The 16,142-nt window shown below is 35.9% G+C and overlaps 1 protein-coding gene and 1 long non-coding RNA gene across 2 annotated transcripts in view; both read right to left on the bottom strand.

The window, feature by feature from the left end:
• The window catches only part of DACH1 (dachshund family transcription factor 1), a 472,093-nt gene that overhangs the window by 455,572 nt on the left and 379 nt on the right, over nt 1–16,142 (bottom strand). Inside the window, exon 1 of the mRNA XM_023726745.1 lies at nt 15,632–16,142. This exon is cut by the window's right edge and continues 379 nt beyond it. Coding sequence (XP_023582513.1) covers nt 15,632–16,142 — 511 coding nt within the window. The remainder of the gene's footprint in view (nt 1–15,631) is intronic.
• LOC111819611 (uncharacterized) lies at nt 5,139–14,810 on the bottom strand. The gene is made up of 2 exons (XR_002823192.1): nt 9,094–14,810; nt 5,139–5,655 (listed from the first exon to the last, which is right to left on the bottom strand). It is a non-coding gene; the product is annotated as an uncharacterized LOC111819611 (long non-coding RNA).

Raw genomic sequence — 16,142 nt, 5'->3', positions numbered from 1 at the left:
CATCTGAGTTTGCCAGGCACTTATATTTCCTATACTGTTTGGGAGGGGAAAGTCTACAGCTTTTCATAGGGTATAAGCCCTCCTTTCCTAAAGTCCATCCCTCAGCCAAGTGTTGCATCCTAGCTCTCTACTGGCTATTCACTATCTCCCTAAATTCTATTAATAAATAATCAAGGATAGGAAGCTAACAGGGGAATGTATGACCATTCCCTGAGATAGTCCCACTTTAGAAAAGAGTGTTACTTAGCACCTGCTCCCCCCTCCCCCCTTCCATTCAATCTGCTGCTGAGAGCTCCAGGACAGCAGTCTTAACTCTAGTAGACTCAACTATACATTTTCCTTTTGACTTGGTAGAGATTCCTCACATTGCAGTGACTTCAGGGCATGTGACCTGCTAATAGCTCTCCCCAACCCCCATTCTTCTCAAAAAGAATAAACACTTTTCCACTTCCCTGCCCACCCCCCACCCACCACTATGAAGGCAATAAATGAATACTCCATATTCTACCACTAAAAGTTTGACAACCACACATTAGAATGATTATGCAGTACAAGAATGTTGAGGAATATTACATTATTTCACTATATATGGGCTATATAAATTGTGAATTGCTTTGATTTAAAAAAAAATCAGGCTTACTTAAGCCATTTATGTAGTTTCTGTTCAAAAGTATACTATGAGCTATACCTTTGATTTATTCTGACAGTGACTGCTTTAGAATATGCTGACTGAATGCACAATTTTTAAGCTGAACACTGTTTCAATAAGTCATGCTTCAAAATAAAACAAAGGACAAGATCATTTGCAAAATATACGAATGTTTTTATAATTCTCCCAGGAGCTGCTGTGCCACCTGTCCTTATAACCAAATCAACAATGTCAAATATGCCAACAAGCTTAGCTACTGAACTGGTTCAAAAAAAATGCTATGTGTGTGTATGTGTGCATTTGTGTTGTGATACTGAGTTTGTAAGTATGCTTGCAATCACATATTCAAAACCAGAAATCTTTACTATAAGGCTCTAGGTAAAAATTTTGCAATGTAAGAACTGCATCGTTAAGGCAAAAATTAATCTAGGATCTGGAGTTCTTTTTCTCATCGGACCTTTGCTGTTTATCATCTAAACTTTTTCTTTAAACTTCTCTATTAATAGAGATTAGTTAAAAGCAAGTTGTTTTTCTTAATTTAAATTTTTGTTTCAACACTTTGGCTGAGTTAGCATTTTGATAATTATATATTTATTAAAGAAAGTTACAATTTCATGTTTATAATACAGTATATAATCTATAACTTATACTTAGTGTATCACATTACACTTGGTAAACAATACAGCATTATTTACCAATTAAATTTATTTAGAAGTAAATCCCATTCTTGAAATAAAACTTCACCTGTTAGTAATGGCTTAAGAAAATATTTTCTTTTCCTTTAGCTAATTACATTTCCTTAGTAGCAGTTTTATAAATAGAGTAAGACACTCTAGGGACAATATTGAGCTTTCTGGTTGTTGAAATAATTCATCCTTTGGACTTGTGAGCTACAAAGCACCCGAAGCTTAACAAATCCCATCATAGCACAGAGTCTTCACATTTCTGCCCTCCCAATACAGCTAAAGAGTTCAATATTGATGAGCAAGCAACAGTTGACATCATAGTCCATGGAATACAGTACTGCCATTAAGCACATGCTGATATTACATAAAGAATTCAAACTTATTTTTAACTTGAAAGCAGTTGGGGTGAGTATTTTTAGTTTGAGACCCAAAATGTTCTTAACACTGTCTTGAATAAATTTGTTGTAAAATGGATACGTAGTCTAGTAATTCTCAGTGGGCTTCCGCATTGGTTTAAAAGGTGAGTATACAGTCTCTGCCTAGTTAAACTACAGTTTACATGGCAAGAGTGCCAATAAGTATGTTAAATCAGACATTCCTGGAGGCTGTCTGGCCAATAGGAGTGATTTGAAATGGTTCCCTAACCACTGTTGAAATCACCGATAGTACTGTCTGTCCACACTATGACAGACAAAAGCTGAAATATATTAAACATAGCAATCCATCATCCTGCAGATGGGAAGCAGGAGCCAGCCGAGTTCAGAGGCAGTGACTACCCGCTGCTTAACAAAGGCTGGAGTCCTGACAGTTCAGTCCCTTCCTAGCTCCTCACCACCACCTCTCCATCTAAGATGAATGAGTGTAACCAATGAGGGAGAAAGCCTGCTGAGGACCTCAACTTCAAACACTGTTACATTTAAAATGCTGCTTTGTTTTTTCCTAATCAGAACTGTTGCTTGAACAGTTTTCTCTAAATATAAGATGATAGCTATTTACATCAGTGAATAAAACAGAAAAAAAAAAAAAAGAAATACAGATTCAAGAAAGCTTATCCTTAGAAAACACTGCATTGGTATACTATTAAGTTTGGAGAGCTAGCTTTGAAATAGAGCTATAATATCAACTCGGAGGAAGTTAGGTCACCATTAAGGATAAGTTTACATTGTTTGAAGCAACGTAATAGTAATGTTCTCTTTGAATGACTGAGGGATTACTACTTATTTTTAAATAAGCACCAAACAGAAATGAAATGCTATCTGTTAAAATTCAATTCATTTTGCATACTTGTTTCTAATAGGGACATAAAAGTCACAAAATAGCCAAGAGGAAATAAATAAACCTCAACTGCTAACAGCACATTAACAAAGTATAGAAACGAAAGACACTTTTCTTTGGATTTCAGCCTTGTCATTTCCAATTTTCTGCTCCTTGGACATGCTTGTATTCAAATTCTGGAACATCTATTCGGCATATCAATCCTAATTAGACAAACTGGGTCTAGAAAGGATGAGAGCTGGGTCATTTGCATAATTTAATCATAAATACTCAGTGATACATATTTCCAAATGCATTTGTACAATTATCTTTTCATCCTTGGGGCAATGGTATTAATATGATTAGGCAATATTTCTGGAAAAAACAGACAAGTATGCACTCTTTTTAACTGCAGCTTAGGGCGATATGAAAAATTAATTAATTTCTGAAGAAAATCAATTTCTCTACGTGACCACATTAGACATTGCTAAACCAAGACTCAGAAACCTCTCTCAATCAGAACGTTTTATCAGGCACTTCTAAATTCTGATTAGTATATGAACAATTCAATAGAAAAACTGGTAATGTATCAAAGAGCACCTTAAATTTCGAAGAGATCTTTCTGCCTACTTTCTTTTTCTGATATACCACTCTGCTCTACTTTAATTCATTGTTATTTAACCAGTCAATGAGAAGCCTGTGCTTTTGGTGTGAACTCATCTTGAGTGATCTTTTATTAATGTACATTAACCAATTTCAAGGACAATAGGATAAGGTTACTTTTGAAATCCTTTCTCAAGACATGGATTTATATTAATCTAAAATAATCTTAATTCACATGAGGCTTTTTATTTATGAAAAAAAAAATAGATAAACCAAGTAGTTCTAAAGAGTATCACTGTCATCAGAAAAACAAAGTAGCATACTTAATAGAGATATAAGAACCCAGGTGGCTAATCTGATTTTTTAAAAAGAGATTCTGCTTTGTATGTTAATTAGTACAAAAGAAAGAAGTCACATTTGTGAGTTTAAATGCACTATTCTTTTCTTTTCAATCAAATGAAAAATTAGAAATTACTGCATGCAAAATATTCAATATTCATTTAATTTGCATAAAGGTGCTTGAACAAATTTTTGATTCTAACAAGCTCATTTTTCATGCGTTTTTTCTTTCATCCTAATCTAGCATCTGTCATTCCTTTTTGAAGTTATTATCGGCCCAATTCCCTTTTGGACATGGTTGCTGGGTGACCGGTATCTTAGCACCCACTCTGACAGGAACAGATGTGAATCTGATCAAGAGATTTCCCAAGAGTACCTGAAATCACAAACAACTTTTGTGAAAAACAAACAGCATCCCTGTCATGGGCCCTTATTTAACCCACTCCCCCAAAGAAAGAGCAAGGAAGTTTACTCTGGATCAAATACACCATTTTAATTTTTTTCCCTAAATTTAGAATAAAAACAATTTAAAAAACTTAAATATTTTGACACTGCTGAATTTGAGGAATCCAGTTTACATACTGACAGCTCCAAAACCCAGAGTTTGTTCTTGTTTTGCTAAGATTTTGATAGGTAAATTTCATGGAAAAGTGTTTATACGTCCTGACAAATTTCACTAGTTTATTTTAAAAAAGGACATTATTGTGAAGATAATTTAGATAACAAGACTGTTAAGAAGATAAAATTTAGTTTGGTGTCTGAAGGATTCCTATTTTGACTATCAAGTGGAATTCTATGCAATATTAGGGGATTACTCTTATAGAGAAATACCTACAGTATAATGTTCCATCTTGTACTGTCATGCATTTTAGAGCAAGATTTTTTAATGTGACTTTTTTTTTCCAATTCACATGGTATACCATCAATCATTACTAGAAACAGAGCTGCAAAGTGCCACTGGAAGACAAAAAAAGGTCAAAGAAACTTCATAATATCACCATTACAAAAGTTAGAATAGGTTGCCTTTCCTGAACTAAATTTTGTTTAAAGACCTGCATAATGCAATTGAGTCATCTGGTCTATCTCCTTTGCTTTCTTCTGTCATCTTTAGAGAAAGGGGAAGCAGTGGCCTTGTTAAACCTCTATGAAACTTGTTGGAGTAAGCCTTTCAATTAAATAAATACTTAATCAAATATTGATAGTCTGTAAATATGGCATCAAAGTATTATTAGGAAACATCCAAATAAATGATATAATTTTTCAGTTTCATTCAAATGATTAGTGTCAATGAAACGCAGGAAAGTTATTACCTTACAATGAAAGTAAGTTTTTTTTTTTAACCACAATAACAGCCAATAAAAAGAATAAAGCAACATATAATTAAACGTCCAAGTAGTTTCTCCTTGATGATTATGACTTATGATAAAAAAGTGGTAAACCTTCCATTAGAAATTTTAGTGTTTTTCCTGTACTCCAAGAATTTGATTTAATATGACCATTCTTATTAGTATTTTGTATGTTTGGTTATGGCAGGAAAATAATCAATAATAGCTTATCCAAATAACTTTTTCTAATGTTAAATAAAAAAGAAGTGAAAAGTCTCTGAAATTGTTTTTTTTTTTTTTAAATTGGGAAAGGAATTTATTAACCTTATTTCCAAAATCCAATCATGGAATTACTTAACTGTCATAATTGTAATAGCAGATATTTTGGGATGTATATATATATTTATATGTGTGTGTATGTTGCTTTCCCATTTATTATGTATTTTCATGAATGTAAGATTGAGCTGTATGGAGAGGTACGTCCTCATTCTGTCATCTAATGGTGATACATATAACACTGTCAGGTAGAAGCAAAGAGATACTATGCCCCTGAGTACTGTATATCAGTTACGCATTTGGGTATATATAATACAGCATTTTTATATTCAAGAAATTAAGCAAACTACTACATACCTAAATTCCTCTTTATTCTGAACATACTATTAACTTGTTTTCCAACTTAGTCCCATTCCACATGACAACAAGTGAATCCAACTAAAATAAAAATTATTTTTATGCGTTAAATTTATCACCTTCATTTGTTAGTATTAGTGGCAAGAGGAGTCTTCTCGAAACTGCTCTGGATGATTTAAATAAAAACAAAATAAGTTATATAATCATTTAAAATGTGAGTCTAAGAAAAATTAAATATGTTCATGTAAAAAAAAAAGTCCTTATTCTGAAATTTCATCTTAAGGAAAAATTGTAAAAATAAATTTCTTTCTGTAATTGGGTTGATCCATTAGTGAAGAAAAATTAATTTTTTAAAAAAGTACAAAATGAATGTTTTCAAATCCAATTAAATAAATTCATGTTTAAAGTCCTTAAATCTAGGATGCAAGGGCCTGTCTACAGAAAATAGTGCCTATAGCAATTAGTTTTAAATTGCTGAATGATCTCTCACAGCTGGCGATGGAAACTTCGATGGCAAATGGAAACTGCTCATTAGCGCCCCTCGTCAAGCAGCGCCCAGGGTGTGCAACCTACCTGCCATACCTTAGTTATGCCTCTGCTAGGATGTATGTTTAGTATGGAGATAATTTTTAAAATTGACATCTTAATAACATGAGAAAACATGAATAGTTGCAAAATTTTAATGGCACTTTGACTTAACTGTGAAATGACATTGATGAATAACATCAAGGAAAAAATTCCTAAGAATATCTCTTACTAAATTTGGTAGCCAAACAGGTGTTAACAGAAAGAAAAACCAGATTTGACCCAGAAGGCTCTAATATGAAGGTTTGAATTGGGATCAGTTAATTCCTTTCCCATGGGGTAACTTGTATAAATGTAATTCTATGGTTTCATAAAAGCAGGTCAAGTTTCTATCCCTGGGGGTCTTCTGGCAATTTGAAGCATGGAAGCACTGTTCCTGGCTACAAGTTCAAATCTGCATGTGCTGTCAGTGGTGTGAAGGAAAAAAAAAAATCAGGGAACAGCAGACATATATTCATCTGTGATTATAATGCACACTTGTCATAGGGTTCTTAGCAGGATAAAAATAAAGGTGTCAGAGCTTGCAAGTCATAAAAATATTTTGAAATAATTTTTACCTACATATACTCTTTTCCATTTTAAAATATATGCAGATCAAATGATGCAAAAAGTAGTGTTGCACGTTTATTTTTATTTAGATAACTAAATGCAAAGAAGAACCTCTTAACAAATGTCATTTTATATTTATTACATAAAGATTTTTTTTAATTCCATAAGATTTAGATGAGGCAGAAAGTTTCAAGTAGACACTGTTTTATAAGCTTCCTTCTACTTTGCAAAAAATGCAAGCATGCTTGCACTTTTACCGATGACGTAATGACTTGACAAATGCCACGGAGTGATTGAGAAAGTAATTGACTTCAATTTAACTGGACATCTACCAGGTGTTTTCAAAGACAATTACAGCCCACTGGAAGAAGTAGTAATACACATCTCCTTATGTAGACCTGCATATTAACCCACTGACCTCATTCCTAACTCATCTCATTGATGGCAAGGCTTTTAGAAGAGCTATCTTTTTTTTTTTTAAGGTTATAAAATTGTTTTCCTATCATTTTATCCACTGATTTTAAATGATATGCTTGTTCTAAAGTGCAAGAAGCAATGAAATAAACCAATAAAAGAAATGGAACAATGACATCAAGCACATCAAGCACTATTCAATAATTTAGAGGTTCTAGTACCTAATAGTTTAATATTTCTTACATATAAAACAGTTTCATATATGTAAAAAAAATTGCATAGAAAATTAAAAGCACATTTTAGTTATCATGAAAAGAAAGGACTGGGAAAATCAAGTTCTTAATCTCTCTTCTAATAACCCTATAACATCATGCATTATAATTATATTTTAAAATATTTAAGATTAAATTACTTCTTTTACCCTAATATTAATTTTAATGTTTTTTCTCTTGTCATTCAGTAAAGTATAAACTGTTTTTCATGAGTTATTCTGTTTCTATGAATTACAAGAAGCAAGATTAAAGCCAATTTGGTAAGTTTTTTGTCCTATGGCCCTATGTCCTACAGGCCTGTGTGTGTGTGTGTGTGTGTGTGTGTGTGTGTGTGTGAGCACACATGTATGTGCATATATATATGTATATACGTGTGTGTGAGAGAATGTGTATAGGCTTTTCTACTGAAAGTAATATAATTATTTAAAGCATCAATATATAGACAAAAATGGGCTAAGGTTAACAGATATAAAAAATATCCCCCATCCCCCACAGATAGCTCTAAAATCCTGGTAAAAATTTTACACTTGTTGCACACGCTAGAACATTCATTCTAGAATGAAAGGTGAGTGATAATATGTCTATTACTAATGTTCCAAGTTATTCTTTTAAAATCCAAAGGCACTATTTCAGTTAGATTCTTTAATTTTTGAATAGCCTAATTTAAGAAATAAGTATTTCTAAGAATTAAAGAAAAATCAGTGATTTCAAATATAAAATGGGAGTTAATAGTGTTGAATGTATCAGCACATTTTAGCCAAACTGTGATGAAGTTCTAAAATTTGTTATACCTGCATTGATTGACCTTGTTTATATTACAAACAAAATATTTTTAAAATACGCTCCATTAGAAATCAAATATATGAGTAACAAATACTGTTGCTATGATTAAAATTCCAGGATGCAATCAGATTAAGATTTTAACAAAATACTTCATCCACCTGACTACTGAGTATTACGAAGTATTTCTTGAATAAAGTATTTTATTTATCTTCATCACCTTTCCTTAAGAAATGACCAGTAGCTCTTAAGTTGAATTAGCAATCATTTACTACAAATGCTTCCACATGCTCCTATAAAATAGCTTCCTTTCAACCAGTATACTCTTTTTCCTAAGATATACTTTGTCCTTGAGGAGAAGTAAAGTAATTCTTCCTGCTGTGACTGGGACGGTAATCTAACTATTTAGAAACATTTGATACTATATAAATTCAAAGATAAGTTACTTTATGACCTTTTAACACTTTATGTTTATCTCCCCATTTGTTTATAATAAGGAAACGAAAACATTCTTTAAATATTCAGTGTTACTAAGCAAAAGTAACCAATATAATATGGCGCTTATTTCAGTATTTGCTTTATGAAAATCATGCTCTAAAAGTGTATCTAATTTTTGTCAAAAAATATATGCTATCTTCATAATTCACTGCCACAATTCCTATAATTCTACTTATAGCTCAATTACATTTATATTCTTCAAATCATAGTAAACAGTTTTGACTTCCTACCAGAACCCTATAATGAATTCATCTTTTAAAATACTATGCTTTAGATATTTAATTAAGGTCCTTTTTTAATCATTACTCTCCGTAACTGTTTAAAAAGCAACTGGTTATCCAGTGTGTAGCTGTACTGCAGTTCTAGACACTTCAATATATTTAAAACCTATAACATATACATACATAGACACACATATATATATATAAGACCAATTAAATAATGCCTTAGAGTGAGTTTTCTAGTTTAATAAATTGTCTTTGACAACTTTCCCTCATGTCACGTACATTTAAGGTGCAGAAGAATCCCAGCTTGACATCCTGGATCAACACCAAGCCAATTTGGATCAGAAAGCAACAGGGCCACACCTCTGGCAAAATGCAATCATTGGATAACTCAGTATACAATTTGGAAAAATCTAAAAATATATATATTTTAAATGGGTAAGTTAAAATCCTCCTAAAAACATGTCAGAATACACCAAAATATTTAAAATGTACCTGGTTCGAGGTCCTCAATTTGAACCAAGTGGTGATTTGGGTCATTCTCTATATATGATTTGACTTTTTTTTTTTAATTAGACATTTATCTGCTATTTTATTCTACTAATTTTAATACCTTTATTAAGTTGAAAAACAATGTGTTTTCACTGGTTTATTGTCTAATTGACTAACTCATACTGGGTTGAAAATTCTGTTCATAGTCAGTTGCACATTCAAGCATAGTCATGCACTGTCTACAATGAGCAGCAAGAAACACTCTTCAAAAAACTCTTACGTACTTCTTAAAGCAAATAGCACTGCTGCATAAAAATAAAGTGACTGTCAGTTAATCCAAATACGAATTGCTAGACCAAATATAAACATCTTATCCTTGGTATTCTTGTTTCAGAAAGAAATAATTTGGTGAAGTAACTGTTCTAATAAGTCACTCCTGTTCTGTGATGTACGCTAGAAAGCAAATTTCAGCTACAAAAACTTATTTAAAAAGACAGCTACTGTAGCAAAAAAAAAAAACAAAAACTTTCTACAAGAAATATTTCTGGCAAGTTGAGGAAAAGGAAAGGAATGTGAGAACGAAGTAGGCTCACTGAGAGCCTCTGCTGTGCCTCAGATATACATCTGTGCAGATCAGAGCCTTTAATATTATGTTTATCTAAGCTCCATAAAGCAGATTTTTAATTCAGTGTTTTCTTCTTTAGGAAAATTAATTACTGAGAAAACAAAATACAGTGGAAAAGGGGCTTCTTAATGTAGTCTCAAAGTCTGAAAATATAAATAGAAGTTTGTTCCCAGCTAAAATATTTAAGCTGCAGCATTTAGACAATACACACACACACACACACACACACAAAACTATAACTGACCAATCATAATGCATTACCTTAGTTAAGAGAATGACACAAGCTAAGTCATTCTATTTTTATAACTATTTCAACATAAAATGATAAAACACTATTTTAATTTCATTTGTAAATACCCAAATAGTTAAGATCAATTTTTACATTTCCTGTCATTTTAAAGGTACATAACTTGATGTTTTTTTTTTGTGAATAATCTGACAAAGAAATCCTTGAAAGATAAAATTCAGATAAAGTTTAACTTTTTAAAAGAACCAAGTAACAAAAACCTTAAAATCTACATGTTTAATAAACTCTGAAAGACTCACCTGTACCTATTTAGAAGGCATACTGTAAACTAATTTCTCCAGACAAGGATTCAAAGGAAGACAGTTTACAACATGGGAGAGTTGCATTTCGTATTATATTTTGCAATACTTGTGTTCTATGTTGCTAATACAATTTAAATGATTATTTTACTTGATTGACAAAGGCAATTGTATGAAACAATTTAGTAGAGTAACTTGGAAAGACAAAATAATACTAATTGAGAGTCAAAGCACAAATTGTTCTTAAATAACAACTACTGGGTTAAACATTAAGCTAATTTACAAACGCTACTTACATCCAAAAACAAAACATCAAATGAGAAACGATAAAGCATACTGTGTTTTCTTGTGCTGGTGAATCACACATAGTAAATCGCCAAAGAGAAGAGTGATTTATGTTCAAATCCAGCCAAGACTTTAATCAATATTGGGTGTCACATCTCAGGGTGCTGGGGGAGGTAGTGAGGAAACAAGAGGGTGGCTAATATTTGTTTCAGTAAATTACACGCAATTTCCGTGAAATTCAATGCAGTAAACAAAAAATAACAGCTGATTTGGACTAATAAAGATTTGAAAATTCCGTTCCAAAAGCTAAAACATAGAATTGTGTGTAAGGGAATTCTGGAAAAATTGCCTGTCTTGTAGCTTCTTCTATATAATATTTGAAGCCGCACAAAGTAAAATATCATATCCGTGAATCCAATTGCGTGCTTCAGAGCATTAACTAATAATCTAGGGAGGTCAGAAAGTAAACCATCTTCTATGTACACTGTTTTACAATAATGGCTAAGATATTATTGGAAACTAACTCCAAGAAAAACAACAGGTTTGAAAGACATCCAAATAACTCAAGAGTTTGCATTCTGCAATATAATGTCATTGAACAAGGCAAATCCTAGGTTAAGATATTCTTAGATTTTATTCATATATTAATTAAACTATAATTTGCTAACAATTTAAAAACATAGAAATAAGCAGTGGAACTAAACTTGTACTTTAAGCTTTACTCTTCTAATTATGATATATTCTTTCTTGAAGTTATAAAAGGAAACATTAGGCTTTATAAGAAACATTAATCTACTATAATACAAAAACTTCAGAAGCATAGCCCCTCTTCATTTGAAGTAATTATTGAATTTCTCTGTAAGAAGCATGTAATTAAGTGTTAAAAGTGAATCTGCATTCATTTTCAAACTTTCTGTATCTATGCCATTAAAAAGCATGCAGTGGAGGAAATGTTAAATAAATATAGACTGGTTCAGCATGCCATCTTATTAAAATTAATGAAAAACAAAAACCCTGATAAATAAGTAGAACCAAGAGTTGGAAAATATTTTGCACGTCTTGTCCTAAAGTTTCATTCATATGCATCTACAGAACATTGAAGGCTTGGGAAGTCTTTCAATTTGCTGTCAACAGATGGTATCTTTTAAGACAAAAGAGTATTTTCTGTGAATATATGTATGTACATAAGTCTAATAAAACTAACCGAAATCTATTTAAGTTAATATGCCACAAATCTAAAACTACATAAGGCCCAAGTCACAATCTGCTTTGAAAGATCCTGAAGCAGAAATAATATCCCAGCAGTATTCAAAGAAATAAGAATTTTAGATAAAACAATAGGACAGAGTCACTCTTTATTACCTGAGTTCACGGAAAATTGAATCCTAACTCAAACCTACAAACAATTGATTTATGCAAACAGAGACTTGACCATGTACATAATTACTTTTCTTATTTTTGTCGTTGTTTAAGGATTACCAGTTAATTAACTGACCTCTATTGCAACAGCCAAGTTCATGCAACTAACGTTCAGTTCGAAAAATAATAATTGGAGGAAACTGATCAAGGTTAGACTTTGTCCTTTGAAAACTTTCAAATACATTTCCTTACAATTTCTTCCATGTTTTGATACCCTTACTTTTAGCTTTACTAGGTAGCAGGTGATATTCTCTTTCCCATCTCTTTGTGGTAATGACAGATGGTTTCAGCATTTATCCTAGTTTTCATAGTTAGCATATTGATGCAATAGCCCTAAGCAAATTAATTCCACTCTAAGGTTTGCTACTAACTGAGTCACTTTAAGCAAGTTTATGAACCTTTCTTTTCTTTAGCATAATTTTTGTTCCTCAGATTCCCTGGTATCTAGAAAAACGTCTGGTAAATGCAGTTGTGAGACAGAACTAGATATGTTTTGGAAAAAAACTACTTATGCTAAGATTTAATGTTTCTTGTGCACCACATATTATTTTACGTGGTTTGCCTTTTTGCACAGTTTCTCTTATCCACTGCATAAATTATTCCCTTTGATAGTCTCTTAAGAAGCCAGAGGAGAAAGAACAAGAGTGAAAGAAATCAATATATCTAGATGAATAAAAAAGGATCTTGATACCAAAGGCATAAACTGGACTTGAATGACAAAAGTAACTTCAGTTTCATAAGTTTAAGATGCAAAACATTTTAATTTATTGCTTTCACTGTTAGAAAATAAGACAATACTTGTAATTGACATTAAAACAGAAAAGTCTCTTACGATGCAAACAACATACTTTCCGTTATAAGTCTTCTATTTCTTAGATCAGTGGCACAGCTAGGAAAACCTAGGTAGATATCTGCAACTATACATCTTCTAAGGTTACTAACTACAATATCTGCATATTTTTAAGTTTGAGTAAGTTGGGTAGTCCTAAAAGATCACTCTGCCATAGTAAATCAATAAATTTACCATATTTAAACTTAAAAAATAATCTAAAATAGACTTTTAAAACAACACATTTAATTGCAAAATATTAAGACCAGGTGATTGAAATACAATTAGTGTAGTGATGAGATATGAGTTGTTTTTGAAGGGTAAACTGTTCTACTGGTTTTAACTTGTCCTGGTTCTGTACATTTAAACTCGAGAGCTATTGTTACTCTCAGATTTTAAAAAACCTTACATTAAAAAAAATTAGTTAATAACTTTAGAAGTATTCTACAAGCACGTGGAGAGGACTTAAATTCCAAAGTCTTGGTACAAAATTTCAGGGGGGAAAAAAGATGAAGAGAATAACTGTAAGAGGTGTAACGCTACCTGTTTTACTTTGATCATAACGTTTCAGTCACTGAAGGAAGTTTCTCGAGCAATTTTCTTGCATATATGAAATGGTCATTGATTATTACAGTACCGTGTGTGCTGTAAGAAACACACAAAGAAGATGCAAGGGCAGAGTGAACGTCTGATTACTAAAGAGAAAAATAGTAGCGCTTCACCAATTTACTACATAGGTAGGCAATTTTATAACATCCACATCTGAACTGGCTTTCAAATTTCAACTAGCATCCTTTATATAACAACTCCGTAACAATTTTCTGCCCTGATTCAACTAGTTTTAATAATAGATTTTTGGCAAACATTTTGTCTTCTGGACTTCTAAGTATTCCAATTATCTGAGTAAATGACGTTTAGTAATCAAGATTCCCCACAATCTTCACTACCACCTGTCCATACACCTGGGCACGAGCCCACGTATGTATACACACACACACCCCATTCATACAAAGATAGCAGAAATGCCCCATTTGCGAAGAATGGCAAATAAATATTCGAAGAAGTTCCTGACTAGGTCAGGATGAGGTATTTGCTGGTTTGGGGTTGGCATCTTTTTCGCTTTACAGCCTTCTGAGGGCACTAGCCAAGAGTCTTCTTCCAAGGAAGAAATAGTTCGGGGCTTTTTCACTCGTTTCCTTCTAGTCTCATCCTACCCCTCTTTGCTTCCCATCCCAGATTCCCTAACTCTACCTGGAGCACGCAACCTAAAAATGTAAAACTCAATTGCTTCTTCCGGTCTTTAGACTTTTCATTTGACGCGCACGAAACACCTCGCACAAATTTTGCGCGCAGTTCCGTCGCGCCCGCTTCAGGGCTACAACTTCCCCTACTCGCTTCCTCCCAGCATCTCTGAACTTTTCCCTCTGCGCTTCTCTGCAGCCAACGGTGGGGCAAGACAGAACTCTGAAATGGGGTCAAATGAGCATTTCTACCCCAGAACTGACGAGTTGCCCCACTCCCGCCCCCTCTCGGTAGGTCCTCCCCCACTGAGCGTTCATTAGCATAAAACTAGTCCGGGCCGGGATCCAGTCCCATGGCTTCCCGGGTGCGCGCGCTTGGCCAGGCTAAGGAGGCGACTGCACGGAGGATTCAGGTCTGCAGAGCATCACAGTGCAAAGCTTGCACCTGCTCTTTGGGAGCGCGACTAATCTTAGAAAAAAATAAATAGATAAAACTTCGGAAAGAGAGAAAGCAAGCGAGCGAGCTGTGGTATTCCTTCCTCATATAGGCTTCCAAGAGTCTGGGGCACCCCGTCACATCCCCCTACAGAAGGAACCCTGCTCGTGCCCTCTCATCTGCCCCGGGGCAAATGTACTCCTTTATTTCTTGGGCACACGCACATGGTCACGCTCACACGCGGACACGCGGACACATGCGCGCACACACAGACCCCTCGTCTCGACGGGCTTCCCCTCGGGGCTCCGGGATGAACTCGCTGCGGATCCCCCGGGAGTGCTCTGAGCTCCTTGGCCTCGGGCGCCGTTCCCCTCTCGACCTCGAAGTCCCCTCCCGGCTGCTGTCCCACTCGCTCGGCTTCCTCACAGGCCCCTCCCAGAGCGCGTCGCCCGGCTCCTCGAACCCCGCCTGGCCGGGTCACGACCTCCTCCTGCCCCCGGGACGCCGCTCGGCGCCGACGTCCAGCCTGGCTGGTGCCCCAAGCCTTGCCGCGGAAGCCCGGCCCCAGGGAGCGCACGCTCGGCCAGCAGCGCCAAGAGGGGTCCCCAGACGCCAGCGCGTCCCGGGAGAGGGGCTGTGACTCCCAGAAAAGAGCGGCCCTTCCCCTTTCTACCCCCTTCGCCCCGAGGCTTGGGTTCCCGCATCCCCACAGCAGCCAAGCCTGGCGCCTAGGCCAGCAAGGGGCGGACCGGGCCAGAAGAGCAAGATCTAGGCAGGGTGAGGTGCCAACTTCTGAGGGGGTCGAGCGCGGCTGACGAGCCCCGAAAAGGGGGGAGAGGGCCGCGCTCTCTGGGGTGCGCGGCTCGCGGGCACGCGGAGCGAGCAGCGCCGGGAAGGGAGCGAAGGAAGGGCGAGGAGGCAGGCAGAAAGGGCCCCCAGCTCTTTACCTTGCGTTGGTGCAGTCATTGTAGAGGGTCTCGAAGTCCTTCCTGGAGATGAGTTTGCAGCGGTTCACTCCGGGCTGGATGGCCCCCAGTCCCCTCAGGATGCGAACCTGTTCCACATTGCACACCACCGGCGTGATCTCCAGCCGCTTCAGCTTGGTGTAGACCGTGTGCAAGCCCCCTACCAAGTGCTTCAGGAACAGGTCGAAAGCCTGGGGCAGGCAGATCAGCTCGCAGCCCTCTACCGTGAAGGAAGCCACTTTGGCCCCCCTCAGATCCACCATTTTGCACTCATTATTCTGGGGGGTGTTTTCCACTGGGGACGGGGTCGAGTACACGGGTTTCCCGGGGAGGGGGCCGCAGCTGCTGCTGCTGCTGCTACTGCTGCTGCTACTGCTGCTGCTGCTACTACTGCTGTTGCTGCTACTGCTCCCGGTGCTCGCGTTGATGGGGGTGCTGGAGGCGCCGCCGCCGCCAGCGCTAATGCTGCCGCCACCGCTGCCGCTGGTGCTTG

The sequence above is a fragment of the Trichechus manatus genome, unplaced genomic scaffold, assembly GCF_000243295.1.
Source record: "Trichechus manatus latirostris isolate Lorelei unplaced genomic scaffold, TriManLat1.0 scaffold00013, whole genome shotgun sequence".
Classification (NCBI taxonomy): domain Eukaryota; kingdom Metazoa; phylum Chordata; class Mammalia; order Sirenia; family Trichechidae; genus Trichechus; species Trichechus manatus.
This window is presented reverse-complemented; position numbering and strand designations above follow the sequence as displayed.